Raw genomic sequence first — 27,084 nt, 5'->3', positions numbered from 1 at the left:
AGGTGCTAAAAACAATTGCTCCAGCTGAGCCAAAAAATATTTGTATCTGCCACTCTAGATATCTATCAGAACTTCAAAAAGTGGCAATTTACTTTCAAGGTTTAAGTCAGGATATTATGCACAGCTCATAGTACAGTTTATCAATCATGCATGCTAAATGTTCCTCACTAAAAATGTTCACAATATAGTAAAAGAAAACAGCAACATAACAAAACTTCATCTGCAGCATTATCCTAATTGTCTGTGTGTTTGGGTGTATAAAACGCCTATCTAGGCCGGGTGCAGTAGCTCACGCCTGTAATCCCAGGACTTTGGGAGGCCAAGGCGGGCAGATTATTTGAGGTCAGGAGTTCCAGACCAGCCTGACCAACATGGTGAAACCCCGTCTCTACTAAAAATACAAAAATTAGCTGGGTTTTGTGGTGGGTGCCTGTAATCCCAGATACTCAGGAGGCTAAGGCAGGAGAATCACTTGAGTCCGGGAGGCGGAGGTTGCAGTGAATGAACCAAGATCACGCCACTGCACTTCAGCCTGGGCAACACAGAGACTCTGCCTCAAAAAAAATAAAAATAAAAAATAAAACACATATCTAATAAAAGACTGGAAGGAAAGACATAAAAATATTCATACTAGTTCTCTCTGGATAGTGATAATGTAGGCAATTTTTATTTTATTTTTTATATAGTCTTGTATATTCGAAATTTTCACAAACAGCACATATTATTTTTGTTCACAAAGTTAGTAATAAACATAACTGTAAAAGATAAATAGTTTTTAAAAATTCCTTAATGAGGTAAAAGTAGAGCAGGCAAAATTCTGAATTACAGATGGCTTGAGATTATTAAATTTTCCTCTTCTATAAAACAGAGTTGTAAAGTTCTTTCTACCTCTACTATGCCACAATTCACATCCAATGGCTGTGATTAGGAAAGTGGAGGTGCATATATCTGCTCAGAGATATGCAAACTGTTTTTTTTGTCTTAATTTACCCATCAGCTTTTCATTCAAATGAAATAAGCTAATATATCCCTCACTTTAAATTGAGCCAGGTTTACAACAGGTTCTGTATACAACAGGTTCATTATTACCACAGATAATTTAAAATGGGGGGGTCAAATATACAACAGTTTATGCTAGAAAAAAGAGATCAAACTCAAATAAGTAATCAAAAATATATAAATTGGCTTTAAAAGGTCTAAAAGAACTTTCATCAAACAGTGAACAATGGATCTCACTGCATGATGGGATTATGTGTGGATAATTATATTTACAATAAACAAAGCTCTGCAATAAAGAAAAACAGAAAAGTTCATTTTTTATGTAAAAATAAATAATGTTATATTTATTGACCTATCACACAAGATTAAATTCCTGCTATACTGATAATTAAAATTGGTGGGTGAGTGCTATGTATTAGGCCTTATGCCAAGGGTTTAAAATATGACTTGTAATTGTCACAAGAAAGCCCAAGAAAACTAAAGCTCACGAAGGTCAAATCAGCAATTCCCAGAATAAGAATTCAAAATCTGGCCTGGTTGACTCTAAACTCCAAGCTTCATCTTTCCACCTTATCATTCAGCTTCTTAAATAATGAAATTTCCCACATTTTGACCGAACAGATCAAACCAGCCACATTTTCATTTGGTAGGAATGTTACAAATGTAGAACTAAGTAAAAACAGAATTTATAAAGTTACTATTACTTTCCAAAAAATGGATATTAGTCAACACTTTTAATTATAACATAGACACGATATTTAAAAATATACAAGTGATGTCCACTGGTACAGATTTTTACAAATGTAAGCAACTGGAGAAAACTAATAAGAGAAAACAGGAAGGTGCAAATACCTCAAACAAGCCACCATTCTCCTCACAACTCTCGTGACAAAGCCAAAGGACAAGGGGTGCCACATACTCTGGCTTCAGGGCTTCCACAAGATCTGAAATAAAGAATATACACATATCTTATCAATCATTTTACTTTCTAAGAATTTCTTACTTATAAAATTATAGGTAATTCAGAGACCTTTAAAATAGGAACAAAATTAGTATGTACATAACTAGTCTAACATTTAAGTCTTTGCGAAGAACTTTTTTTAATCTCAACTGAGCCATTTCTAAAGGGCTCTCAAGCTTCTAAAATTGTAAGTATCAGACACACCTTTCCAAGATGAGTAACATATTAATACTGTTCAGAAGAAGAAAAGTTAGAACTGCCTAGACAAAGATTGGTGAGCAAAACTGTATTTAACATGAGAAATCTGGGTACCATTCATTCCCAAAATTATTCTACTCTCCCAGCTATTAACAACAATCTAGAAAATCACAAAACAGCCTAGACCATTACAGTGGCAAATAATGATTGAGAGTGCTGAATCCTAACCACTAGACCACCAGGGTAGGCAGATAATGATTGAAATAGACCTTGAAGACATCACTGGTGAGTGCACAAAGTATAAGAACTAATTTCCCACTGCATATGTTACCTTTTTGACTTTTTAAAAATTAATATATAATAGTTGTACATATTTTGAAGGTACATGTGATATTTTGATACCTTATACAATGTGTAATGACCAAATCAGGGTAACTGGTATATCCATCAACTCAAACATTTATCTTGTCTTTGTGTTGAGAACATTATAAATCTTCTCTTCTAGCTATTTTGAAATACACAATAAATTATAGTTAACTATAATTTCTCTATTGTACTATCAAATACTAGAATTTATTCCTTCTATCTAAGCTTACTTTCGTAGCCCTTGGCCAACTTCTCTTTACTACTGCACCCTTTCTGTGAGTACCTTGGTGAAGCAGAAAGGTACTACTACATGAAGAACATGAAGACTTTGATTTTGGTACTGAACCTGCTATGCAAGCAACTTAGGAACCTGAGCCCATCATTCAACTTCCTTGGGCCTGTATCTTCATCAATAAGCTAGTAATTTAAATGCTTCTGCTTCCTATTCCACCAAGATGTTCCAAGGCTCAAATGAGATACAATTTGTATCTTACAAATCATAGAATTTTGTCTAAAAGATCAAATAAATGCAAAAATTGTGAAATGACAAAATACAATTTTGTATTAATGTGTTAAAGTAAAAAAGATGCTGTATATAGTCCTGTAAATTAAAAAGTAGTTGCAAAAACTCTTCACTTTATAGCCTCTAAAAGCTCTCAAAAGTACACAAGCATTCCAATGGCACCCTGTCTTCCATTTTTCATTATATGCATGAGGAAAAAACGAAAGGAAGACTCCAACCATCTCAAATTGTACATTAAAACAAATTATTAACTTAAATATCCATTCATCTTAATACATAACATTCCTCTAATTTCCCATATATCAATTGGCAAAACTAAATGTTAAAGGATATTTATGTACAGGGATTTGGATATTTGAGTTGGCTAACTTCAAACTGAATGTGAAATAAACATATCTATAAAATGCAACAGAGTATCTATTACCTTAGGTGAGAAAAAAGAAAAGAACATAAGCCACATACAAAAAAATATGTCTGCCTTGCAGTTTATTTTATATATTATCACTAATAATATAAGCAAATATTCTTGCTTTCCAGTTCATTCTCAAACTCCTAGGTTAGCCAGCATCTATTAAACTCAATGTTATAAATAAAAAACCAACCTTAAGAGAGTAAATAAAAGATCAGAGAAGTCCCATAGCTATTAAGATATAAAGTTATATGAAATCAAAAATAGAAAGGTTTACTTACTCAACCCAGTGTTTCTTCCACAATGCTAGATGTCAGGATATCTAGCATTACAGTGAGCCAAGTACTCTGAGGAATACTTCTGCTTCCAGAAATGAGATTCTTTTAAAGCATTACTGAGATAAAGAAGGTATCCTCCAACCAGAAAAAAAAAAACAAAAACCAAAAATAGAAAAGAGTCCCTAGTGCTACATGCTACAGGGAAGGCAGGGTTGCCCTGAGAATGATACAAATAACAATACTGATACCTAGGTACTCAGAGATAGGCCAGCATCAAGATGGGGTCCTAAACCTAAACTGTTCTACGCTGAACTTCAACTTTTAAGGAAGACTGAAGCAGAACAAAATTGGCTATGCTTCCTGGTAACCAGCAGTAGCAAAGACAGATCCTCTCTAAAGAAAACATTGCCAATTTAGAACACAGAACAAATACAGAAAAAGATCAGGTAAAGAGCTGGTAATCAGACCAAGCACACAATGAAGGGAAGCCACTATGAGTAAAAGTTAAAAGAAACAGCAGATTTGAACTACAATGGAATAGAAATGTTGGAATTTAAAATATATTATAAAGAAAAGTTAACTATTGATTAGCATTTGTACCCTTCCTGACTCAACAATTTTACTTTGAAGTACATATCCTAGAAAAATTCTTGTTCTTGTAATCCAGAACACATGTACAAGAATAAAAGCAGATTAATTAAAAAGCAACCAATATGTTCATTAATAATAATTAAGTAAATTCACATAACAGTCTTGCAGCAATATAATCGAATGAGCTACAGCTTTATATAAATCTTAGAGCCCTAAAATTGCATGGAAAGACAAAGTACAATTCCCCCAAATTTTTTTAAATGACAAATGTCATAAAGATCAAAAACAAGAAAACCAAACAATAAAGTGTTTATTCATGCAATTTTTATTAAAAAAAATTAAAGGTAAGGGAATGAATATTCTCTTTAAGTGATTACCTCTTGGGGGAAGAAATGGGGTGAGGTAAAAAGGTAACAAAAATAGACACAAGTTATGGAAATGCTCCAGTTTGGGGGCTGCATGACAGCAAGTCATCAAGATGACCTCCAATGACCCCCATGTCCTTTAATTTATCCCTTTTTGTAGTCCTTTTTCACAGTGTACCAAGGCTAGTCTGTGTGATCAACAGGATAGGACAAACGTGATGGTACATCTCTTCTGAAATAAGTTATAAAAGACACTGCAGCTTCTGTCTTGGTGACCCTCTCTTTCAAATCGTTAGCTCTGGGGAAAGCCAGCTGCCATGTCAAGAGCAGTCCTATGGAAAAGCCACATGGTGAGAAACTGAGGCCTCCTGACAACAGGTAGGAAGGAACGGAGGCCTCTTGGCAACTGCCATGTGCACAAATGAGCTTGGAAGTAAATCCTCCAAGCCAAGCTTTCAAATGACTTCAGTGCCAGCAAACATCTTAATTAAAACATCATTGAAGACCTAGAAGCAGAACCTCCTAGCCAGGCTAAATTCCTGACCCCAGAAATTGAGTGAGATAATAAATGTTTGCTGTTTTAATCCACTAAGTTTTAGAGTAGTTTACTGCAGAGCAGTAAATAACTAATACAGCTTGGAAAGTTAGTTCCTGGATACTCATTATAGGGTTTTATTTTATTTCATGTAAGAAACATGTAAGTTATACACATTATTTTTCACGTATCAAGTGTATTTCAAAGGGGAAATGAAATAGCAAAAATGTCTCCACACATTACTCATAATATCTGGTTCTTTAACAAATAATTCCTTTAATTGCCCATTAGGAAATATTTTAGAGGAGGAGAAGAAAAGCTTCAGGTCAAAATAAATTTTCAGATATTCTAAACTATAAAAGAGTAAGAAAAAAAGCAGAATAAAAATAATGGAATTTTAGGACTAGAAATAATAGTCCCAAAATTAAAGGAAATTTTTTAATGATCTATAACTTTCTTACTTTGTGGAAGAGAAAACAGATCCAGAAAGATTAAGTCATTTGTCTAAAGTAGACTTTATTTTCTAAACTTCTTTTACTAGAGCATGGTAGGCATAAAGGATTAAACATTTACCTAATGCCTTTAGTGGTCCAGATCTGTTCAAATAAATGATACCATATTCCCAAAGAAAAACAAATTTAAAATCTGAAGTTTTAAGTACTTTCTTGAAAACGTACTGCTTCCCAAAAAGTCTAGAACCGATGGCAAAAAGTGACTAAAGGTAAAAATCTAACAAAGGGATGATCAGCACAAATTCTAACTAGTGGTTTGTCTCTTGGTATGAAGCAGGGGGGTAGAAAGAAGGTACAAAGTTAGATGCAAGTTATTGGCAATGTTCCAATTCTTGGGTTGAGAAGTGAGTTCATGAATATTCATTACATTTTCATGCTTTATTTCTTATCTATAACCTATACTGTTTTGTGTCTATATAGTATCACACTTGAAACAAATAAATTATATATCTTTCACATAATATGATTCTTCAACAAGAATTCCTTTGACATGACTATGAGAACATAAAGAGTTTTTAAAGAGTAAGAGGCTTTAAAAATGGCTCTGCTGTCAAGGAAACAGGGGAAAAAATTAGACCTCAGGTCCAAATAGGTATTCTACACTAAAGAAAATTGGTTAGACACAGCTCTTGGCAAAGACTGCAAAGTACTGCTGTAGTATTACAAATCCCAAGTTCTAAAATGAATGTTAGTTCAAATGTGGAAAATATATGGTACTGTAAGTATTTGTGTTCCATGGAGTAGCTAATTTTAAAATAATTTCATCAATTATTTTGTACCTTTTCACAGAAGCTACTTTTAAAGTATTGTGTAGATTTTCTTTTCAGAAATATATAAAAACCAAGAGTACCAAAAGCCACAGTTCTCCATAGTCAACTATTATATATATATTGCACAAGTAAATAAAGGTAGGCTCTCAATTACCCATTTAAATGTTTAAAGAAAGTGGAAAGACTCACACTATCTCATTCCAAGACTTAATATAAAACTAGAGTAATCAAAACACCATAATATTGCTGAAAGGACAGGCACACAGATCAATGGAACAGAACAGAGAAGCCAGAAATAGACCCAGGTGTAAGCAGTCAATTGATTTTCCACAAAGGTGAAAAGGCAACCCAAATCAAGAATGAGGAATAGTCTATAGAACAAAAGAACTAGATTCTTGAATAAACGAACAGCTTTTTTTCTTTTTAAGGGAGGGTCTCAGTCCATTACCCAGGCTGGAGCACAGAGGTGCAACCGTAGCTCACTGTAGCCTCGAATTGCTGGGCTCAAGCAATCCTTTCACCTCAGCCTTCCAAGCAGCTGTGACCACATGCACAAATCACCCTGTCCAGCTTGACTTTTTTTTAAAAAAGAGAAGATGAACTATTATGTTTTAAAGGAAACTTAAGAGCTATAACAACAAAAATGTCTGTGGACCTTGTTTGGATCCTTAGTGGAATAAACCAACTCGAAAAATATCTCTTTCTAGACAACTAGAAAATTTTAATATGAATTTGGTAGGTAATATTAGCAAGTTATTTTGTTTGGTTGTGATAATGGCATTATGGTTACAATGTCCATATCTGTTAGATATTCATTTCCAAGTGTTCATTAGATAAAACATAATGTCTAGGATTTACTTTGAAATAATGCAGAAGAAAAGGGAGAAGGTGATCAAAAAATGAAACAAAATTGGCTGTTGACCATTTGCTGAAGCTGAACGATGGGTACAAACAGTTCTTAACTTTCTTTACTCTTATGTATATTGGAAAGCTACACAAAAAAGTCTTTTCTTTTACACAAAGAAACTATGACCATAAAAAGCATTTTTTAAAATTATGGAACATGAATAAAGTAAAATACAATGCAACCATTAAAAGATACCCTGCACTATTTTATTAAATGGGAAAATGTTCATGATATGGGAAAAGATAATAATAATTAGACTTCCAGTTTGCACTCCAACATAAAAAGAGCTTGGAAGTTGTTACTTCCATCCTCAAACCAAGATAAAAGCTTAACAAGCTAAAAATCAACAACTCTGCTTATCAGCACCAGAGAATTCAGGTCACAGGGCAAACCACCATCAGGAAAGCTGGAGACACAGGCAAATTCAGAAAACCCAGCTTACTGAGATAGAAGCCCCCAGAGCCCAAGCAGTTAGAACACTTAAACAGTAACCGACAAATTGCTAGAGGCTGAATGTGGACTTGTTTCATCTTAGGAGGGCCCAATCTTAGGAGGAGACTCCAACACTTTTATAAGTTTTACCTCCAGAATTTCCTACCACACAGTGAAGATCAGAGAAAAATCCCCTCATGCTTTGGACAAGACAAGGGGGAAGAAACCATTTTGAAATATGCCCAGAGTATTCTGTTCTACTTAAGGCCTGCTCTGAAGAGAAACTACTTTACCAGAGCCTTGTCTGACCTAGGGGAAGAGTGATTAGACAGTTGGAACTTCTCTAGCTTTCCCATCTCAAATAAGGGAAGGAAAAGAAAAAAAGAAAAAAAAAAAAAGACTAAAAAACTCTTCTGAAGGTCCCAACCCAGGACTCTGACCCACTAAAAAAATGGAGATTTAATAATAAGGGTACAGAACACTTCCCCTCCCCAATACCTTACCACTCCATCAACAGGGCTCCAGTATAATAACAATTACAAGTGAGAGCTGCAAGATACAAACTCTATTTAACAAAGAGTTTCTAAGGAAACTCAAAGACAACAGAGTATAAAAAAACAAGAACAGAGAGGAAACAGAAGCCTGTGATACCCATAGCTATAGTAAATAATAAACACAACCTAACTCCTAACGAGATAAACATAAAACCTCACACTAAAAGCCTATTAATCTCACTTGCTATTATTACTCAATAGTATTATTTTTTACTTTCAACAAAAAAATTGCAACCCATGTTAAAAGGCAAGAAAAAGCACAGGCTAAAGAGACAAACATTAGAACCAGATTCATATATGGCAGAGATTTGGAGAGTACCAGACAAGGAATTTAAAATAACTATGATTACTGTGCTTAGGGCTCTAATGGAAAAAGTGGCTAATACACAAGAACAGATGGTTACTTTAAGCAGAGAGATAAAACTCTAAAAAAGAATCAAAAGAAAATGCTAGAAATCAAAACCATCGTAAAAGAAATGAAGAAAAAATCAGTGACCTTGAAGATATGTCAATACAAACTTCCTGCACGGAAACGCAAAAAAAGAATGAGAACAATGGAACAGAATATCTAAGAACTGTGGGGCAATTACAAAAGATATAACATGCATACAATGAGAACCCGAGAAGAAAAAGAGAATAAGCAGAAGTATTTGAAGGAGTGATGGCTGAGAATGTTCTAAAATTAATGACAGACACCAAAACACAGGAATCTCAGAGGACACCAGGCAGCATAAATATCAAAAATCTCCACCTAAATACATCATACGCAAACTGCAGAAAACCAAAGATAAGGAGAAAATCTTGGAAGAAGACAGAGGGGAAAAAAAAATGCCTTACCTATAGAGGAATAAGGATAAGAATTATATCACACTTCCTTTCTGAAACCATGTAACCAAGAGGAAAGTGATGTGAAATACAGGCATATCTCATTTTATTATATTCCACTTTATCATGCTATGCAAATATTGCATTTTTCACAAATTGAAGGTTTGTGGCAACTCTACATCAGGCAAGTCTATCAGTGTCATTTTTCCAACAGCATGTGCTCACTTCATTTATCCATACTGGCATTTTTTAACAATGAAGTGGTTTTTAATTAAGGCATGTATATGGTTTAGATCTACACATAATGCTATTGCACATTTAATAAACTACAGCATAGTGTAAATATAACTTTTACATGCACTGAGAAACCAAAAAATTTATATGACTTGCTTTATTGCAATCTTAGCTTTATTGTGGTGATCTACAATCAAACCTGCAACATCTCCAAGATATGCCTGTATTTAAAGTGTTGAAAGAAAAAAGCCACCAACAGAGAATTCTGTATCCAATGAACTTATCCTTCAAAAGTAAAGGAGATTAAGAGAATAGAAAGACAAGCTGTTGAGGGAAGTCAGGGACCCCAAACAGAGAGACCGGCTGAAACCATGGCAGAAGAACGTGAATTGTGAAGATTTTATGGACATTTATTAGTTCCCCAAATTAATACTTTTGTAATTTCTTATGCCTGTCTTTACTGCAATCTCTAAACATAAATTGTAAAGATTTCATGGACACTTATCACTTCCCCAGTCAATACCCTTGTGATTTCCTATGCCTGTCTTTACTTTAATCTCTTAATCCTATCAGCCGAGGAGGATGCATGTCCCCTCAGGACTATGTGATAATTGCATTAACTGCACCAATTGTACAGCATGTGTGTTTGTGCAATATGAAATCTGAGCACCTTGAAAAAAGAACAGGATAACAGCAATTGTTCGGGGAATAAGAGAGATAACCTTAAACTCTGACCGCTGGTGAGCCGGGCAGAACAGAGCCATTATTTCTCTTCTTTCAAAAGCAAATGGGAGAAATATTGCTGAATTCTTTTTCTCAGCATGGAACATCCCTGAGAAAGAGAATGCGCACCTAGGGGTAGGTCTCTGAACTGGCCCCCCACCCCGGGGCGTACCTGTCTCTTACGGTTGAGACTGCAGGGGTGAAATAAACTCCAGTCTCCCATAGCGCTCCCAGGCTTATTAGGAAGAGGAAATTCCCACCTAATAAATTTTGGTCAGACCGGTTGATCTCAAAACCCTGTCTCCTGATAAGATATTATCAATGACAATGGTGCCCAAAACTTCATTAGCAATTTTAATTTCGCCTCGGTCCTGTGGTCCTGTGATCTCGCCCTGCCTCCACTTGCCTTGTGATATTCTATTACCCTGTTAAGTACTTGATGTCTGTCACCCACACCTATTCACACACTCCCTCCCCTTTTGAAAATCCCTAATAAAAACTTGCTGGTTTTTGTGGCTTGTGGGGCATCACAGATCCTACCAATGTGTGATGTCTCCCCTGGACACCCAGCTTTAAAATTTCTCTCTTTTGTACTCTGTCCCTTTATTTCTCAAGCCAGCCAACGCTTAGGAAAATAGAAAAGAACCTACGTGATTATCGGGGCAGGTCCCCCGATAACAAGCCACAGACTGAAAAAAAAATTTCTAAAACATATATCTGATAAAGGACTTGTTTCTAAAATATACAAAGAACCCTTAAAATTCAAGAAAACAAACAATCCAATTTAAAAATGGGTGAAAGATGTGAATAGACATCTCAACAAAAAAGACAAATAAATGCCAAATAAGCATAGGAAAAAAATGCTCAATAACATATGTCACTAGGTAAGTGCAAATTAAAACAATAAGATATCACTACATATCTATTAGAAAACCTAAAATCCAAAATACTGACAATAAAAAATGCTGGCGAGGATGTGGAGCAACAAGAACTCTCATTAATTGCTGGTGGGAATGCAGAATGATACAATCATTTTGGAAGATAGTTTGGCAATTTCTTACAAAGCTAAACCTAGTCTTATCATAGCATCCATCCAGCAATCACACTCCATGGTATTTACACGACTTAAAAACTTATGTCCACACAAAAACCTGCACATGAATGCTTATGGCAGCTTTATTAGTAAGTGCCAAAAACTGGAAGCAACCAAGATCTCCCCCAATAGGTGTATGAATAAACAAATTGTAGTACATTCATACCATGGAATATTATTGAAAAATAAAAAGAAATGACCTTCAATCCCTGAGAATTCAGGAAGAAAAGGCGAGAGACAAACAGGTGAAGCACAGGGGATTTTTACGGCAGTAAAACCATTCTGCATGACATTATAACAGTGGATACATAACTTTATGCATTTGTGAAAACCCATACATTTGTACAACACAAAGGGTGAATCCCAGTGTAAACGACGAACTTTAGCTTATCATAACGGCTCCATACTGGTTCATCAATTGTAATAAATATACCACTCTGACCAAAGATGTTAATAACAGGGGAAACTGTGGGAGGTAAAGTATAGAAGAATTATCTGTACAATTTTTCTGTAAATCTAGAACTGCTCTAAAAAATAATCTATTTTTAAAATAATTATTATGAAACAGGAAGAATATTACCCCATTGTGTAAAACAAAAAAAAAATTATGAATATGCAGAGAAAAAGAATGAAAGTTTTTATCGATGTGGTAGAATTATGGGTCATTTTTTATTTTTTCCTTTGTGCTTTTCTAAATTTTCCACAATGAACACAATTTACAGATGCTTTCGAAATTGAAAAAAATAATAATTTTTAAGTATTCAGAAAATTAAATACTTTTGCAAAGCTCATTCCACATAGGTTTGTAAGTAACAGCACTGAAAAATATAAGCTTGCTTACTTACCTTCAGGCATAACTGTCTGAGTCATCCGTGATCCCGCATTAGGAGCAATGGTGTTACAATGAATGTTGCTTTTCCTGCCTTCAATTGCAAGAGAATTTGCAAGGCCCAGAAGACCCAACTTTGCAGCACTATAATTGGCCTGGCCAAAGTTGCCATATATTCCTGAAGCTGATGAAGTCATAATAATCCTAAAAAGAAAATCAATCTCTCAATATCATCTTTTCCATAATTTGATAACATTGCAACTCTAACTCTGTTTTGGTACTACTGCACCTATCAAAAGCAACTATGTGTACTGTCATTAGCTTCTTATGATCATGATTTATGTAACTAAAATAATATTAATATATAAGTAATCTCTCAAAATTCAACTACAAGATTTAACTGTTTTAAAAAGATTCTCTGGCCAGAACCAAATGATCTTAGACTTATGCTTTACAACCATAAAATAACCTGGTAACATGTAAGTTAAAATTTTAGCAAGAAATATTAAATCGAACAGTTCTAATTTTTCAGTCCTCATCACTTTGCCTCTCTCCCTTTCTGAATAATATTAAATGCCTCATTAAAACAATGCCATCTCAAAATCTGACCCAACCTCACTCACTCTACTTAGGCTAAGTAAAATAAATCATATTATTTATTTTCAGAAACTGTCAGGACCAGGATAAACTAGAAATCTCCAACAAAAACAGGCATCACAAGCAATTTGCTTCTATTAGGTATGTATGAATCCTAAATTAACAGGAATGACCTCAGCACTAGAGTGCAACGGAGGACATGGACTAAAGCATACTAGCACTGCCACAATGAGTTACTTATCTAGGAGCAATCATGAGGCGTCCTACAGTTCCTAAACAGTTTATAAACACTAACTCACGTCTGACTAGCACCAGCCAGCAGGGACTAGCCATTCATCTCTCCCCAGCTGGTAAGACATGAAATAATATTCGGGTTACAGAATAAGGTATAGCCGAATCCTCAATGTGTATACTATCTTCTAAAATGCCAGAAACTAAGGCAGGAAGATTACTTGGGCCCAAGAGTTTGAGACCAGCCTGGGCAACAAAACGAGATACTGTCTCTACCAAAAAATTAAAAAATTTGCCAGGCATGGTGGCACATACCTGCAGTCCCAGCTACTTGGGATGCTGAGGTGGGAGGACTGCTTGAGCCCAGGAGGTAAGGCTGCAGTGAGCCATGTTCATGGCACTGTACTCCAGCCTGGACAAGAATGAAACTATGTCTCAAAATAAAATAAAAATTGCCAGAGAGCAGCAAGAAAATCTTTAATAACAAAAAGAGGTAAAAAATAAATATAAAGCTTTCCAGCTCAGCCAATCTGTGACTAAATTATACCAATTTAATGAGGGTATGTGCCAAAACCATATGTTAAAAGCCTGTACATATTCCTCAATGTCATAAATCATTTCACAACACTTCACATAATCTTTCCCTGTACACAAGAACCCCCAGACACAACATCTTCAATCCCCCTTGACAACCACATGCAACTCTACCTTCCATACTTCTGTTTCTTCATGTGTTCCCATGCTGCCCGTGTCACTTGGAATGAACCCCGCAAATGAACTCTGTGGATTATATCTAAAACAATAAATTATTTTTATTAAATATTTTGTAAAAACTTAGGCATGTCTAAGAATCAACATAAGCAATGTTGTATTTATACAAAGATGTTCATTTTATACCTAATGTATAAAATTGCCTACTGTCACACCCCAATGAGTATTTTGCCTTTATTCCAGTTATGCTACTAATCAATACTTCACACCTAGAACTACAACAGCTTTCCTCATAATTTGTAAAATTAATGTAATGCCTATACACATCTAAATATAATGCTACGCCCTTATTTTATGCCTACTTTATATAAAAATTTTGCTAATATAAAATCCAAGATTTTTATAAATATAACTGGCACCCAATACTAACATCAGTTAAAGCATAATCATAAACCACATAGCTCATTAAGAAATATTTACAAAATACTCACTAGATCCCTATTGTTACCATTTGCAAATGAGTTAGTGAGAGGCCTGTTTTCACAGATTTCGATCTAACAAACAGACCGCTTATGAAACATTCAGACAGACAATTCTAGATTTTAATTGTCAAGTTTTTTAAGCATTCTTACTTATTTTTGGTAAAACAAAAGTTTTCATGTGTATATTAGAAGAAGAATGTAAGAGTGAAAAAAGGAACTAAAAAAAAGAAAGAGAAGGAGAAGGGTAGTCAGGAGTAGTGGCTTAGTAGGATGGAATCAGAGAAGGAAATACCTCAGTCCCATTGCAGCACCAAGAAAAGCACCAACATAGGCCGCCTTTGACAGCAAATCCTATCTTTCTCAGCTTCTTTTTTACCCCAGTTGTTACAAGGGAAGCAGAAACTAAAAGCTCTTCTTAGCTTAATTCTAAATCAAAGATACTAACTGTTCTTCCAAAAGACAGTCAGGCACTATTCCCCCAAAACACACTCTATAAACAATGATACAATTGTTTCACCTCAGTTGCCATGCCTCCCTCTGTCTCAGCCACCACTGTTCATTTTAGTTCTGATGGCCAATGAAAGTAAGCACAAAGAGGAGCAAAAGAAAAAAAAAATTCTTAACTGTGATTTGTTCATTATCTAAACTCAATCTTTCCAATTCAGAAAGAATGGAAAACTTTCCTATTTACTAGAAGCTTCAAAATTATATCCAGGTTTTGTCCTAACCTGTTCTAAGATCTCCATCATTTTTAGTGCACTAGACTCCCTTACATATCCTGCTCCTGTTCTTGAAAAAGATTCACACAGCTGGATAAGCACGTTAAAGGCTGTTAAGAGTTAATACCGCTAGAAAATGCTGACAACCTCTTAAGGAGAAAAAAAGGGGAGAGGGAAACCTGAAGAAATAAAATCCTTTTAGATAACTTCTAAACAAATGATTTAACATTTTTTTAAAGTATTAAATGTTTTCTAAAAGAGGCTACTTCTAACTATTCATTGTTTTCAGTATACAGTTTACTCATCATTTATATTAGCAGCAAAAGTAGATAGAAGCAGGTTTTTCCTTAAATGTATAAATTTATCAAATACTAAAAAGGCTAAATGGATAAGTATGTTCCCCAGAGAAATACTAAAAACAACTTACCCCAGTCTTCATCACTTATCCTAGCAAAGGAACGATCCCTCAGAATTCTAAAAAATCAATGTTGTATAGGGTAAAAGGAGGAAAGTATATACTTTTTAAAAAAATTATACACACATCACTAAAAATGAAAAAGAAATACTCACCCAGCATTGTTGACCACAACATCTACAATATAAAAAGATACAAGTCACATCTAAAAGCAAGCATATTAGTTTGCATTTGCTTACAACTCACATTTCTCTCAAAATTGGCATTTTTTAACCATGAAAAAGTAAATATAATAGGTAAAGAGTGCTTTCAAAACAAAAGTCTATACCTATATCAAAAAAAGTTGACTCACAAAAGCCTAAGTATCACATTATATCAAGCACCTTCCTCTCAAACTAACATCTATAAATTTTCCCACCTCTCTATCAAAATTCTATCCACTTATTTATAGAATTAGCCATTTTACAACTCTTAGGTTCTAAGGAATCAGAACCATAAGCCATTCTACACTTAACCTCAAAATTCACTTAGCAAGTTAAAGTTACATTTTTCCCTTGCCACTCAAAAGTAAAAAGTCCAAAAAGAAAACCATTAGAGTTACAAACTGATGCCTTATCTTGATACATAATTATTTTCTCACTATGAAAGAAAATAATTATTTTTTAAGGTTCAACCCTCTTGTGGCTATTTTCACCCTATGAGTTCACATTTTTGTGGTTTCTATCCCTGTCAGATGATATGTGAACATGGTTCTTATGAGTTCAATCAAACATAATTAGAAAAATAAATGTAATAGACCAAACAAAAAAGAGAGAGCACATTCAATTAAGAATAAGTAATGTTTTTCAGATTGTAAACATGTTGGGCTTATCTTCCGTGATGTCTCCATCTAGTAGTTAAATAATCTTTTATTAAGAGTGTGTGGGACTAAACTGGGAAGATTAGCTACAGAAATAACAAACTCAACAATTTATTTGAAATATTTCTTAAAAATTAAGATTTTTATTATAGAGAAATCATCTTAAGTAATTTGCAAGATATTGGATTATTTTAATCCAAATTATTATAATTATCCAAAAGAATCCACTGGGTCCTCTATTGCCAACATATTGTTTTACTTTTTAATCTTATAAACATCTTTGAGGTTTAACTGAATTATTTAAAAAAGGGCACTGAGTAAACGCTCATAAGTTTTTTAAAGCACTTAAGGTGCAAAAAAACAAACTCAACACTATATCCATAAAATTGCCACCTCAATTAAACCCTTTATGAAATAAGTACAATAATTAACTTATAAATCAAATTTTAAAATGTGATTATGAGGAAAGAGGTATCTGTTTAGTAAATGAAAGTCAACTTAAAAATATTTCATTAGGAAGGTAGAAGTTGCTCCACAAGAGCCATAACACAAAGAAACATCACCTATTCTTCCAAAAGCATCCAGGGCTGTCTTCACAACCTTCTCTCCTTCTTCCACTGAATCTGAGGGAAAGGAAAATTTGTATGAAATTTCGGCAACCTCCCTTCCAAAGGACTTCTAAATTCTGTGGGTCAGAGTACACGACAGATACTATTCACCCAACAGAACTTAGAAGAACATATCCATATCTACAATAATTTACTAATTATATCATGTGCTCACTAATAAAAATAGTAAACAATAGAACAAAGCTTAGAATCATGCAATAGTCTACATCAAAAGTTTTAAAAATTCTCACATATATAAAATATGTAGTCAGAAAACTTTGGCAGACTTAGAAAATCATAATTATACTGGAATACTGAGATATTTGCTCAAAGATTATTAATGTGACAAATAGCATTAGTTGAAGGAAAATAAATAGTATAGTTCTCTCAAATACCATACCATAGTTGGCCACTGCTTTTCCACCTCTCCTTCTTATTTCTTCAACAACCTTATCAGCAGCTAAGGAGCCTTTACCAACTCCTTTGAAGTCCCCTCCCAAATCATTCACTGTAATGCAAAAACAAGCAAACAACAATTAATTATTCTAGACTTTCAAAATGTGTGTGTGTGTGTGTGTGTGTGTGGAAAATGAAATTCTAATTACTAGCACATCTCTTCAGTCATCTGCCCAGTTCCTTCCTACCCTATCCCATCTTACTAAACACAACACAGCCATTTTCAAAACATTCCTCTTCATTTTTGAATACAGACATAAAGAAACAGCAAAAATATTTAAATACAGGTTGTTCTCATGAAATTTTTAACTGTGCAGTGTTTTTCCTCTTTCAAAAAGTAAAGAAGACTGGGCATGGTGGCTTATACCCGTAATTCCACCACTTTGAGAGGCTAAGGTGGGAGGACTACCTGAGCTCAGGAGTCTAAGACCACCAGCCTGGGCAACATAGCAAGATTTCATCTCTACTAAAAACCAAAATAATTAGCTGGGCATTATGGCATGTATCTGTAGTCCCAGCTACTTGGGAGGCTGAGGTGGGAGGATTGCTTGAACCTGGGAAATCAACGCTGCAGTGAGCTATGATCATGCCACTGCACTCCAGCCTGGGCAACAGAGCAAGACCCTTTCCAGGAAAAAAAAAAAAAAAAAAGGAGCAGGGAAGAAAAGTAAAAAAAAAAAAAAAAAAAAAAGATTCACCCACTTTTCAGCAAAAGAAAAGAAAAAATGTGAAAATCGCTTTAAGATTAAATACACAGGAAAACAAAACTACTATAAGATCGATCAATCCTACTTCCACATCTTTATCCAAAAGAACTGAAATCAGAAGAAAAACTGACTTGAAATTCTCTTCAAATAACAAAGGATATTTGCACTCCAACGTTCACTGCAACACAATTCACAATAGCTAAGATGTGGAAACAACCTAAATGTCCATGGATAGGTGAATGAATAAAGAAAATGGGGTATATACATGCAATGAAACATAATTCTGCATTTAAAAAGAATAAAATACTGCAATATGTGATAATATGAATAAACTCTGAAGACACTATGTTAAACGAAATAAGTGAGTCACAAAAGGACAAATACTGGCATGATTCCACTTATGTGCGGTATCTAAAATATCAAAACTCATAGAATCAGAAAATAGAATGATGGTTGCCAGGAACTAGTGAGATGCTGGAAATGGAGAGTTGATAACCAATGGGTATAAAGTACCAATTACGTTGGGCCGGGCGCGGTGGCTCATGCGTGTAATCCCAACACTTTGGGAGGTCGAGGCGGGTGGATCACCTGAGGTCAGGAATTCAAGACCAGCCTGGCTAACATGGTGAAACCCCATCTCTACTAAAAATCCAAAAATTAGCTGGGCGTGATGATGCACACCTGTAATCCCAGCTACGCGGCAGGCTGAGGCAGGAGAATCGCTTGAACCCAGAAGGCAAAGGTTGCAGTGAGCTGAGATCGTGCCACTGCACTCCAGCCTGGGCAGCAGAGTGGAAACTCTGTCTCAAAAAAAAAAAAAAAAAGTTTCAATTATGCAAGATAAATAAGTTCTAGAGATCGGCTATACAACATACCTATAACAATACTATATTGTACACTTCAAACCTTGTGAAGAGGATAGATGTTGTAAGTATTCTTACCACAATAAAAAAGTTTTTAAAGATTAAGCATACAATGTTGAAATATCTTCTCCATAAGAAAGTCTTTATGTATAAGAATGGTGATTTTAAAAGAAACACGCATGAGCTTAAAATATTAGAAAATCATATTTTAAGTTTTTACAACACACAGTGTCTAAAATGAAAGAAATAAAAACTACTTCTCAAAAGAGGTCAAAAATTACATACAGAACCAATATATGTTTAGTCACTAATTTATACCATAACTCCATGTTCATATGTTTAACTGATGACACTTACCATAAAACATCTCCCTATATCCAATTATATATTTACAAACATTAATTGATAATTTACTATTTGCAAGAAAATCTACAGAGGGACACACAAATGTATAAGAATGGTGTTTGCCCTCAAAGAGTTTATAATCTATTGAAAGTTAAGTATGCGATGGCCACAGTAATACACAGATTTTAGCATAAAGTGTATATCCAAGCCAACATAATCAAATAAGAACAAATATCAAAGTTAATTTACACAATAATTTATGAAAAAATTTACAAAATAACATGCAAAAACTAATAAAAAGATACATAGATAAATGCCAAATAACTTGGAAAAACAGAACTTAAGAGAATTACTTGAAACAAAGAATCTGCATTGTGAAATGATCTTCTCCATAGGGTTATTGCATAGATTTTGAAAGCTGTAACAATAAAAAAGTTACTAATTAATAAATAGCATAATGGTATACATGAAAATGTAATAGTTATGATTAACACAATTTTTTTTAAACAAGATTTTTTTTTCTTCTGAAAAACTGCTGTTTTTAAAACTGGGGTGAGAGTTGAAAGTGGAATTGGATAAATAAGTAATGGGATAATATGGAGAAAAAGCCAACGCCTAAAATTAGCTAAGGCATATATATTTTCACTTAACTTTTTAAAAACAGGAAATGAGTTTTTCAAAATGTGGACTGAGATTTTTTTTGACAGTATAATATGATAAGTCTTACTGAAAATAAAAATGTTACAAGACACAAAATAATAGAAAGAGGCTTGTATTATCCCTCAAGAGATGGAAAAAGTGTTAGGATTCTCAAAAGACTGAATTCTTATTAATTGTTCATTTCAATGCAATTATTCAAATGACAGGAAACAACCAGTTAAAAAAATCAAGATTTTAAGACAGCTAACAGTCTTTTATGACCCTTTTTAAGCACAAGAAAGTTCAAAAGCAAATTAGAAAACGTTGATACTTAAGTGAAGAAAGCATTGTTTGATTGTGCAATGAAACACTACCCCCAAGTGGAAATTTTACAAAGCGCAACCAGGCAGGCAAGCATTGAAAGCTGGATAAATAATTTATTGAGCTCAATCATGGGCAGTTAAATAATATTGGGGTAAATTTATCTCAAACAAATCTCTACATTAGAGACCACTAAATTGACACTGACCCACTCAGCAATCCCATTATCACCAGAGCGAAATCACAGAAATTAAAATCTTAACTAGAAAATACTGGTTAGATGTCATCAAGATGGCCAACTAGAGGTGCCCAATCCTTGTCTCCTCCGCAGAGAAGAATCAAAACAACAAATAACAGCACTTCAGGTAGAATGTCTAAGAGAGAACATGAAAATTCAGCAAGGAAGTGACAAAAACCCTCTGAGGCACAGAAACTCTGCATGGCAGCTTAGAGGGGGAAGTGAAGCATCCAGATGGAATCAGCTTAGAGCTGACAGGGACTTCCCATTCTGGGCAAAAGGTTAAGTGGGGGATACCCAAGAGTCGCCATTACCATCACAAATACCTGTAATCACAGACCCTGAGCTCAGTATAGGAACCTGCCTGGAGTATACACAGCTGAATTGCTCCTGAAAAGGAACACAAGCTGAGTCCTCCCTATCCCATGAGACCCAAGCTGTTACAGTATGACACCATTTTGGTAATGGAACCACTGCTGGTGTGCATTTTGACCTGGAGGCCAATAGCCCAGACACCTCCACATCCTAGGGGTGCCATCTGCCATCATCCCACCATGCCCACACAGAAGGCTGCAAGATCATGACCCCAGCTAGTTTCAGTGGTACCACTATGACCTCAGCACCTGAGTCCATGCAGCACCCTACACTCCAAAAAAAAAAACAGACATTCAAGTACAATGGGGACGCTGCCACCAGGAAGAGAAAGGCTGACATACGCATTCCCCAGAGACTGAGAATTAGCCTGGCCAGCATCTATCACCTCAAGCAACCATGACCTATCTAGCAGTAGAGCAACCATGTGCCACATGTGCCCCATATGGACCAAGACAACTGACACCACCAGCAACCCTTCCCCCTCCCATGGAGGATCTACCACGCACCATGCTCACCCACCAGGGACAGACAACTAACCCATCTGGCAATCCCTGTTCCCAGCAAAACCATGCCACTGTCTCCACAAACACCAAAGTCAAGGCCACTGAGGCACATACAGACACTGTTGATGTTGATTACAGCCAAAGAAATCACAAGGCAATTACACATCTGTACCCAACCAGAAGCTAAACCAAACACCTAACCTAACTGATACATAGAGAAAAAAGTCTTTCCCTACAAAAGTTAATTCTTAAAAGTGGAAGATACAACCGTTCTACTAGACACACAAATATCAATGTAGGAACAAAAGAAACATGGAAAAACAGGCCAGGTGCAGTGGCTCACGCCTGCAATCCCAGCACTTTGGGAGGCCCAGGCAGGTGGATCACTTGAGGTCAGGAGTTCGAGACCAGTATGGCCAACATGACGAAACTACATTTCTACTAAAAATAACAAAAATTAGCCAGGCGTGGTGGTGGACACCTGTAGTCCCAACTACTAAGGAGGCTGAGGCAGGAGAATTGCTTGAACCAGGAGGCAGAGGTTGCAATGAGCCGAGATCGCACCACTGTACTCCAGCGTGGGCAACAGAGTGAGACCCTGTCTCTAGGTGGATAAATAAAGAAATAAAAATAGATACCTTTCTTTAAACACTTTTTTTAAGTTAAAAAAAAAAAAAGAAACACGGAAAAACAAGGAAACACAACACCTCCAAAGAAACACAACTCTCCAGTAACAAACCTAAATAGAAGAAAATCTACGAAATTCCTGAAAGGGAATTCAAAATGATGATCTTAAGGAAATCCAGTGAGATACAAGAAAAATATAGATAGATAATACAAGAAAATCAGAAAAACAATTCATTATCTAAATGAGAAATTCAACAAAAAGATATATATATCATTAAAAAAAACAGAGCTTAAGAGTACAATGAATAAAGTGTGATGACTGAGTGTTCACACTCATGTGTAAGATGTGCCTCCCTCAAACTTTGTCATGAAATAAGCACATTGCCCAACTGATAGGAAAAAGAAAAAAAAAACAAGAATTCAATCAATGAAATTTAAAAATACAATTGAAAGCTTCAACAACAGACTACATCAAGCAAAAGAAAGAATATTTAAACTCAAAGACAGGTCTTTTGAAATAACCCAGTCAGACAAAAAAAAAAAAGGAAAGAGAAAAACATAAAAAAGAATGAAGAAAGCCTATGGTAGTAATAGGACACCATTAAGTAAACAAATTTTTACATATTGAGAGTTACAGAAGGAGCGAAGTTGGGCATAGAAAACATTTTAGCTGAAAACTCCCAAGTCCTGAAAGAAAGATGGACATCCATATCCAGGACACTCAAAGGTCTTCAAATGGATTCAACCCAAAAATGTCCTCTCCAAAGCACATTCTCGTAAAACTGTCAGAAGTCAAAGACAAAAACAGAACATTAAAAACAGCAAGAAAAAAGCATCAAGTCACACATAAGACTTATTAGACTGACAGCAGATTTATCTGCAAAAACATTACAAGCCAGGAGAGAATGGAATGGAATGATAACATTCAAAATGCTGAAAGAAAAAAAAAAAAAAACCTTCCAGCCAAGAACACTACTCCAGCAAGCTATCCTTCAGAAATAAAGGAGAAACAAAGTCTTTCCCAGACAAGAAAAAACTGAGAGAATTTATCACCACTAGACCCGTCTTAAAAGAAATGCTTATGGGAGTCCTACATCTGGAAGTGAAAGGATGAACTACCATCACGAAAACATATGAAAGCTTAAAACTCACTGGCAGAGCACATACACAAATGAGAAAGAGAAAAGAATCCAATTTCATCACTACAAAAAAACCACCAAACTGAAGAGATAGACAATAAAAGACAAAGAAAGGAACAAAGAACATGCAAAAAAAACCAGAAAACAATTAACAAAATGACAGAAGTTCTTGCCTGTTTATCTTGAATATAAATGAATTAAATTTCCCAATTAAAAGATAAAGAGATTGGCTGGATAGATTTTTTTAAATACTCAACTATATGCTACCTACAAGAAACTCACTTTACTTGTAAAGACACACACGGACTGAAAATGAAAGGATAGAAAAAGATATTCTATACAAATAGAAACCAAAAATAGGCAGAATAACTACATTCATAACTCAGTATATACAAGGCATTTGTTCCAGGACACTCCACGTGCATCAAAATCTGTGCCTACTCAAGTCCTGAAGTTGGCCCTGTGAAACCCATGTATACAAAAAGTAGGCCCTCCATATATGCAAATTTCACATCCTATGAATATTGTATTTTCTATTGATGTTTGGTTTTTAAAATATAAATGTATAAGTGAACCTGCACAATTCAAACCTATGTTGTTTAAGAGTCAACTACATACTTACATCAGATATAATAGACTTTAAGTCAAAAACAGTGCAAAGAGAAAAACAAGGTCATTATATAAAGATAAAGGTATCATTTCAGCAAGAGGACATAACAGTTGTAAATATATATGCACCCAACACTGGAACACCCAGATATATAAAGCAAATGCTACCAGATCTAATAAGAAAGATAGACTTCAACACAGCAATAGTTGGGGACTTCAATACCTCACTCATGGCATTGGGCAGATCATCAAGAAAGAAAATCAACAAAGAAACTCTGGACTTAAACTGCTCTATAAACAAAATGGACCAAAAAGACCACTGCTCTAGAAATGAAATGGTCCTAACAGAAGTTAACAGAACATTTGATCCAACAGCTGCAGATACACATCAGCACATGGAACATTCTCCGTGAAGACCACTGCTCTAGAAATGAAATGGTCCTAACAGAAGTTAACAGAACATTTGATCCAACAGCTGCAGATACACATCAGCACATGGAACATTCTCCGTGAAGACCACTGCTCTAGAAATGAAATGGTCCTAACAGAAGTTAACAGAACATTTGATCCAACAGCTGCAGATACACATCAGCACATGGAACATTCTCCGTGACAGACCATAAGTTAGGCCACAAAATAAGCCTCAATAAATTTTTTATTTGATATGATTTTGGTTTTCTAACCACAACGAAGAAAAACTAGAAATCAATAACAAGAACTTTGGACACAGTACAAATACTGCAAACTAAACAACATATTCCTGAATAACCAATGGGTAGCAAAGAAATTAAGAAGAAAATTTAAACATTTCTTGAAACAAATGAAAATAAAAACACAATATACCAAAGCCTATGAAATACAGCAAAAGCAGTACTAAGAGGAAAGCCTATAGCAATAAATGCCTACATTGGAAAAGTAGCAAGAATTCAAATAAACAATCTAAAAATGCATCTCAAAGAACTAGAAAAGCAAAAACCAAATCCAAAATCAGTAGATAGAATTAATAAAGATCAGAGAAGAAATAAACAAAATTGAGACTAAAAAATTACAGAAGGTCACTGAAACAAAAAGTTGGTTTTTTGAAAAGATAAACAAAACTGACAATTCATTAGCTAGACTAAGAAAAAAAGAGAAGACACAAATAAAATCAGAAATGAAAAAAAGGCATTTACAACTGATACCACAGAAATAAAAAAGATCATTAAAGACTACTATGAACAACTCTACGCCAACAAACCAGAGGAAAACTGGACATAGACATATGACCTACTACCAAGATTCAACTCAGAAGAAATAGAAAATCTGAACAGGTCAATAACAAAGAACAAGATTGAAGCAGGTATAAAAAGTCTCCCAAGAAAGAAAAGAGCAGTAACAGACAGCTTAACTGCTGAATTTTACCAAACATTTAAAGAACTAATACAAATTCCTCTCAAACTATTTCAAAAAATTGAAGGAGGAGGGAACAGATTTCTTCCAAACTCATTCTATGAGGTGGGCATTATACTGATACCCAAACCAGACAAGGACAAAACAACAAAAAAAAGAAAACTGAAGTCCAATATCCCTGATGAACACAGTCACAAAAATGCTAAACAAAATACTAGCAAACTGAATCCAATTAGAAGATTATATATCATAATCAAGTGAGATTTAGCCAGAGATGTAACGATGGTTATGTGTATCAATAAATGTGATATCACATCAACAAAACAAAGGAGAAAAAAACCATCTGATCATCTCGAGAGACACAGAAAAAGCATGTGGTAACATTCAATATTCCTTCAGGATAAAAACTCTCAACAAATTAGGTACAGAAGGAATGTACCTCAATACAACAAAGGTCATATATTACAAACCTGCAGCTAACATCACACTCAACAGGGAACAGCTGAAAGCTTCTCCTCTAAAAACTGGAACAAAATAAAAATGCCCACTTTCACCGCTCTTATTCAACATAGTGCTGAAAGTACTAGCCAGGACAATTAGGCAAGAGAAAGAAACAAAGGGCATCCAAATTAAAAAGAAGGACATCAAACTGTTCCTGTTTACAGATGACACAATCCTACATATAGAAAAACCTAAAGACTCCATCAAAAAACTCTTAGAACTGATAAATGAATACAGTAAAGTTGCAGAATAGAAAATCAACATACAAAAATCAGTAGCATTTCTATACAGCAATATGTCAGGCTACTTCTGCATTGTTATAGGAAATACCTGAGGCTGGGTAATTTATAAAGAAAAGAGGTTTAATTGGAACATAGCTCTGTGGGCTGTACAGGCAGAGCTCCAGCATCTACTCCTCATAAGGCCCTCAAGAAGCCTCCAATCATGGCAAAAGGCAAAGGGGGAGCAAGTGCATCACAATGGCAAGAGTGGCAGCAAGAGAGAGAAGGAGGTCCCAGACTGTTTTAAACAACCAGATCTCACATGAACTGAGTAAGAACTCACTTATCACCAATGGGTTGGTGTTAAGCCAATCACATTTCAACATGATTTGGAGGAGAAAAACATCCATACCATATCCAATACCAAACTAGCTGAAAAAGAAACCAGAAAGCAATCCCATTTACAATCACCAGAAAAATAAAATAAAGTACCTAGAAATAAATTAACCCGTTCATGGATTGGAAGAATTAGTACTGTTAAGATGGCCATACCACCCAAAGTGATCTACAGGTTCAATGCAATCTCTATCAAAATGCCAGTGGCATTCTTTTTTTGCTGTTGTTCCTAGCCACTAGACAACCAGGGAACCAGTGACATCCTTCAAAGAAATAGAAAAAAAAAAAAAAATCCTAAAATTCACATGAAACCACAAAAGATCCCAAATAACCAAAGCAATACTGAGCAAAAAGAACAAAGCTGAAAGTATCACACTACTTGACTTCAAAATATACTATAAAGCTAGAGCTACCAAAGGCCGGGCGCGGTGGCTCACGCCTATAATCCCAGCACTTCAGGAGGCCAAGGCAGGCGGATCATGAGGTCAAAAGATCGAGACCATCCTGGCCAACATGGTGAAACCCCATCTCTATTAAAAAATATATAAAAATTAGCTGGGCGTGGTGGCGGGTGCCTGTATTCCCAGCTACTCGGGAGGCTGAGGCAGGAGAATCACTTGAACCCAGGAGGCGAAGGTTGCAGTGAGCCGAGATCACACCATTGCACTCCAACCTGGGCGACAGAGCGAGACGCTGTCTCAAAAGAAGAAAAAAAAAAAGCTATAGCTACTCAAACAGCAATGGTAGTGACATAAAAATAGATACATAGACCAATGGAACAGAATAGACAACACAGAAATAAATCCACGCATTTAAAACCAGTTGATTTTCTACAAAGGTGCCAAGAACATATGTGGGGGAAACAACAGTCTCTTCAATAAATGGGGCTGGGAAAACTGGATATCCATATGGAAAAGAATGAAAATAGACTCCTATCTCTCATCATGTACAAAAATCAACACAAAATTTATTAAAAACCTAAACATAAGACCTGAAACTATGAAACTACTAGAAGAAAACATAGGGGAA

General features: G+C 35.2%; 1 protein-coding gene and 1 non-coding gene across 6 annotated transcripts in view; one reads left to right on the top strand and one right to left on the bottom strand.

Moving 5' to 3' along the window:
- Positions 1–27,084, bottom strand: part of HSD17B4 (hydroxysteroid 17-beta dehydrogenase 4) — an 84,288-nt gene that overhangs the window by 45,200 nt on the left and 12,004 nt on the right. For 2 of the 5 annotated variants that reach the window (XM_055387263.1, XM_004042393.5), the window contains exons 3-10: positions 19,451–19,515; positions 17,127–17,234; positions 16,682–16,741; positions 15,415–15,436; positions 15,272–15,318; positions 13,641–13,725; positions 12,121–12,308; positions 1,852–1,943 (exon numbers count right to left, since the gene is read on the bottom strand). In XM_055387263.1, the coding sequence (XP_055243238.1) occupies positions 1,852–1,943; positions 12,121–12,308; positions 13,641–13,725; positions 15,272–15,318; positions 15,415–15,436; positions 16,682–16,741; positions 17,127–17,234; positions 19,451–19,490 (642 nt within the window). In that variant the 5' untranslated portion in view covers positions 19,491–19,515. Of the gene's footprint in view, positions 1–1,851; positions 1,944–12,120; positions 12,309–13,640; positions 13,726–14,417; positions 14,542–15,271; positions 15,319–15,414; positions 15,437–16,681; positions 16,742–17,126; positions 17,235–18,570; positions 18,689–19,450; positions 19,516–27,084 lie in introns of those variants that run through there. The other 3 variants (XM_063706717.1, XM_019027908.3, XM_063706718.1) reach the window with 3 other exon arrangements.
- Positions 22,088–22,195, top strand: LOC115934886 (small nucleolar RNA U13). Its single transcript, XR_004070623.1, has one exon. It is a non-coding gene; the product is annotated as a small nucleolar RNA U13 (small nucleolar RNA).

The sequence above is a fragment of the Gorilla gorilla genome, chromosome 4 (genome assembly GCF_029281585.2).
Source record: "Gorilla gorilla gorilla isolate KB3781 chromosome 4, NHGRI_mGorGor1-v2.1_pri, whole genome shotgun sequence".
Classification (NCBI taxonomy): domain Eukaryota; kingdom Metazoa; phylum Chordata; class Mammalia; order Primates; family Hominidae; genus Gorilla; species Gorilla gorilla.
The sequence above is the reverse complement of the archived record's forward strand: the minus strand, read 5'-3'. Positions and strand labels throughout refer to the sequence as shown.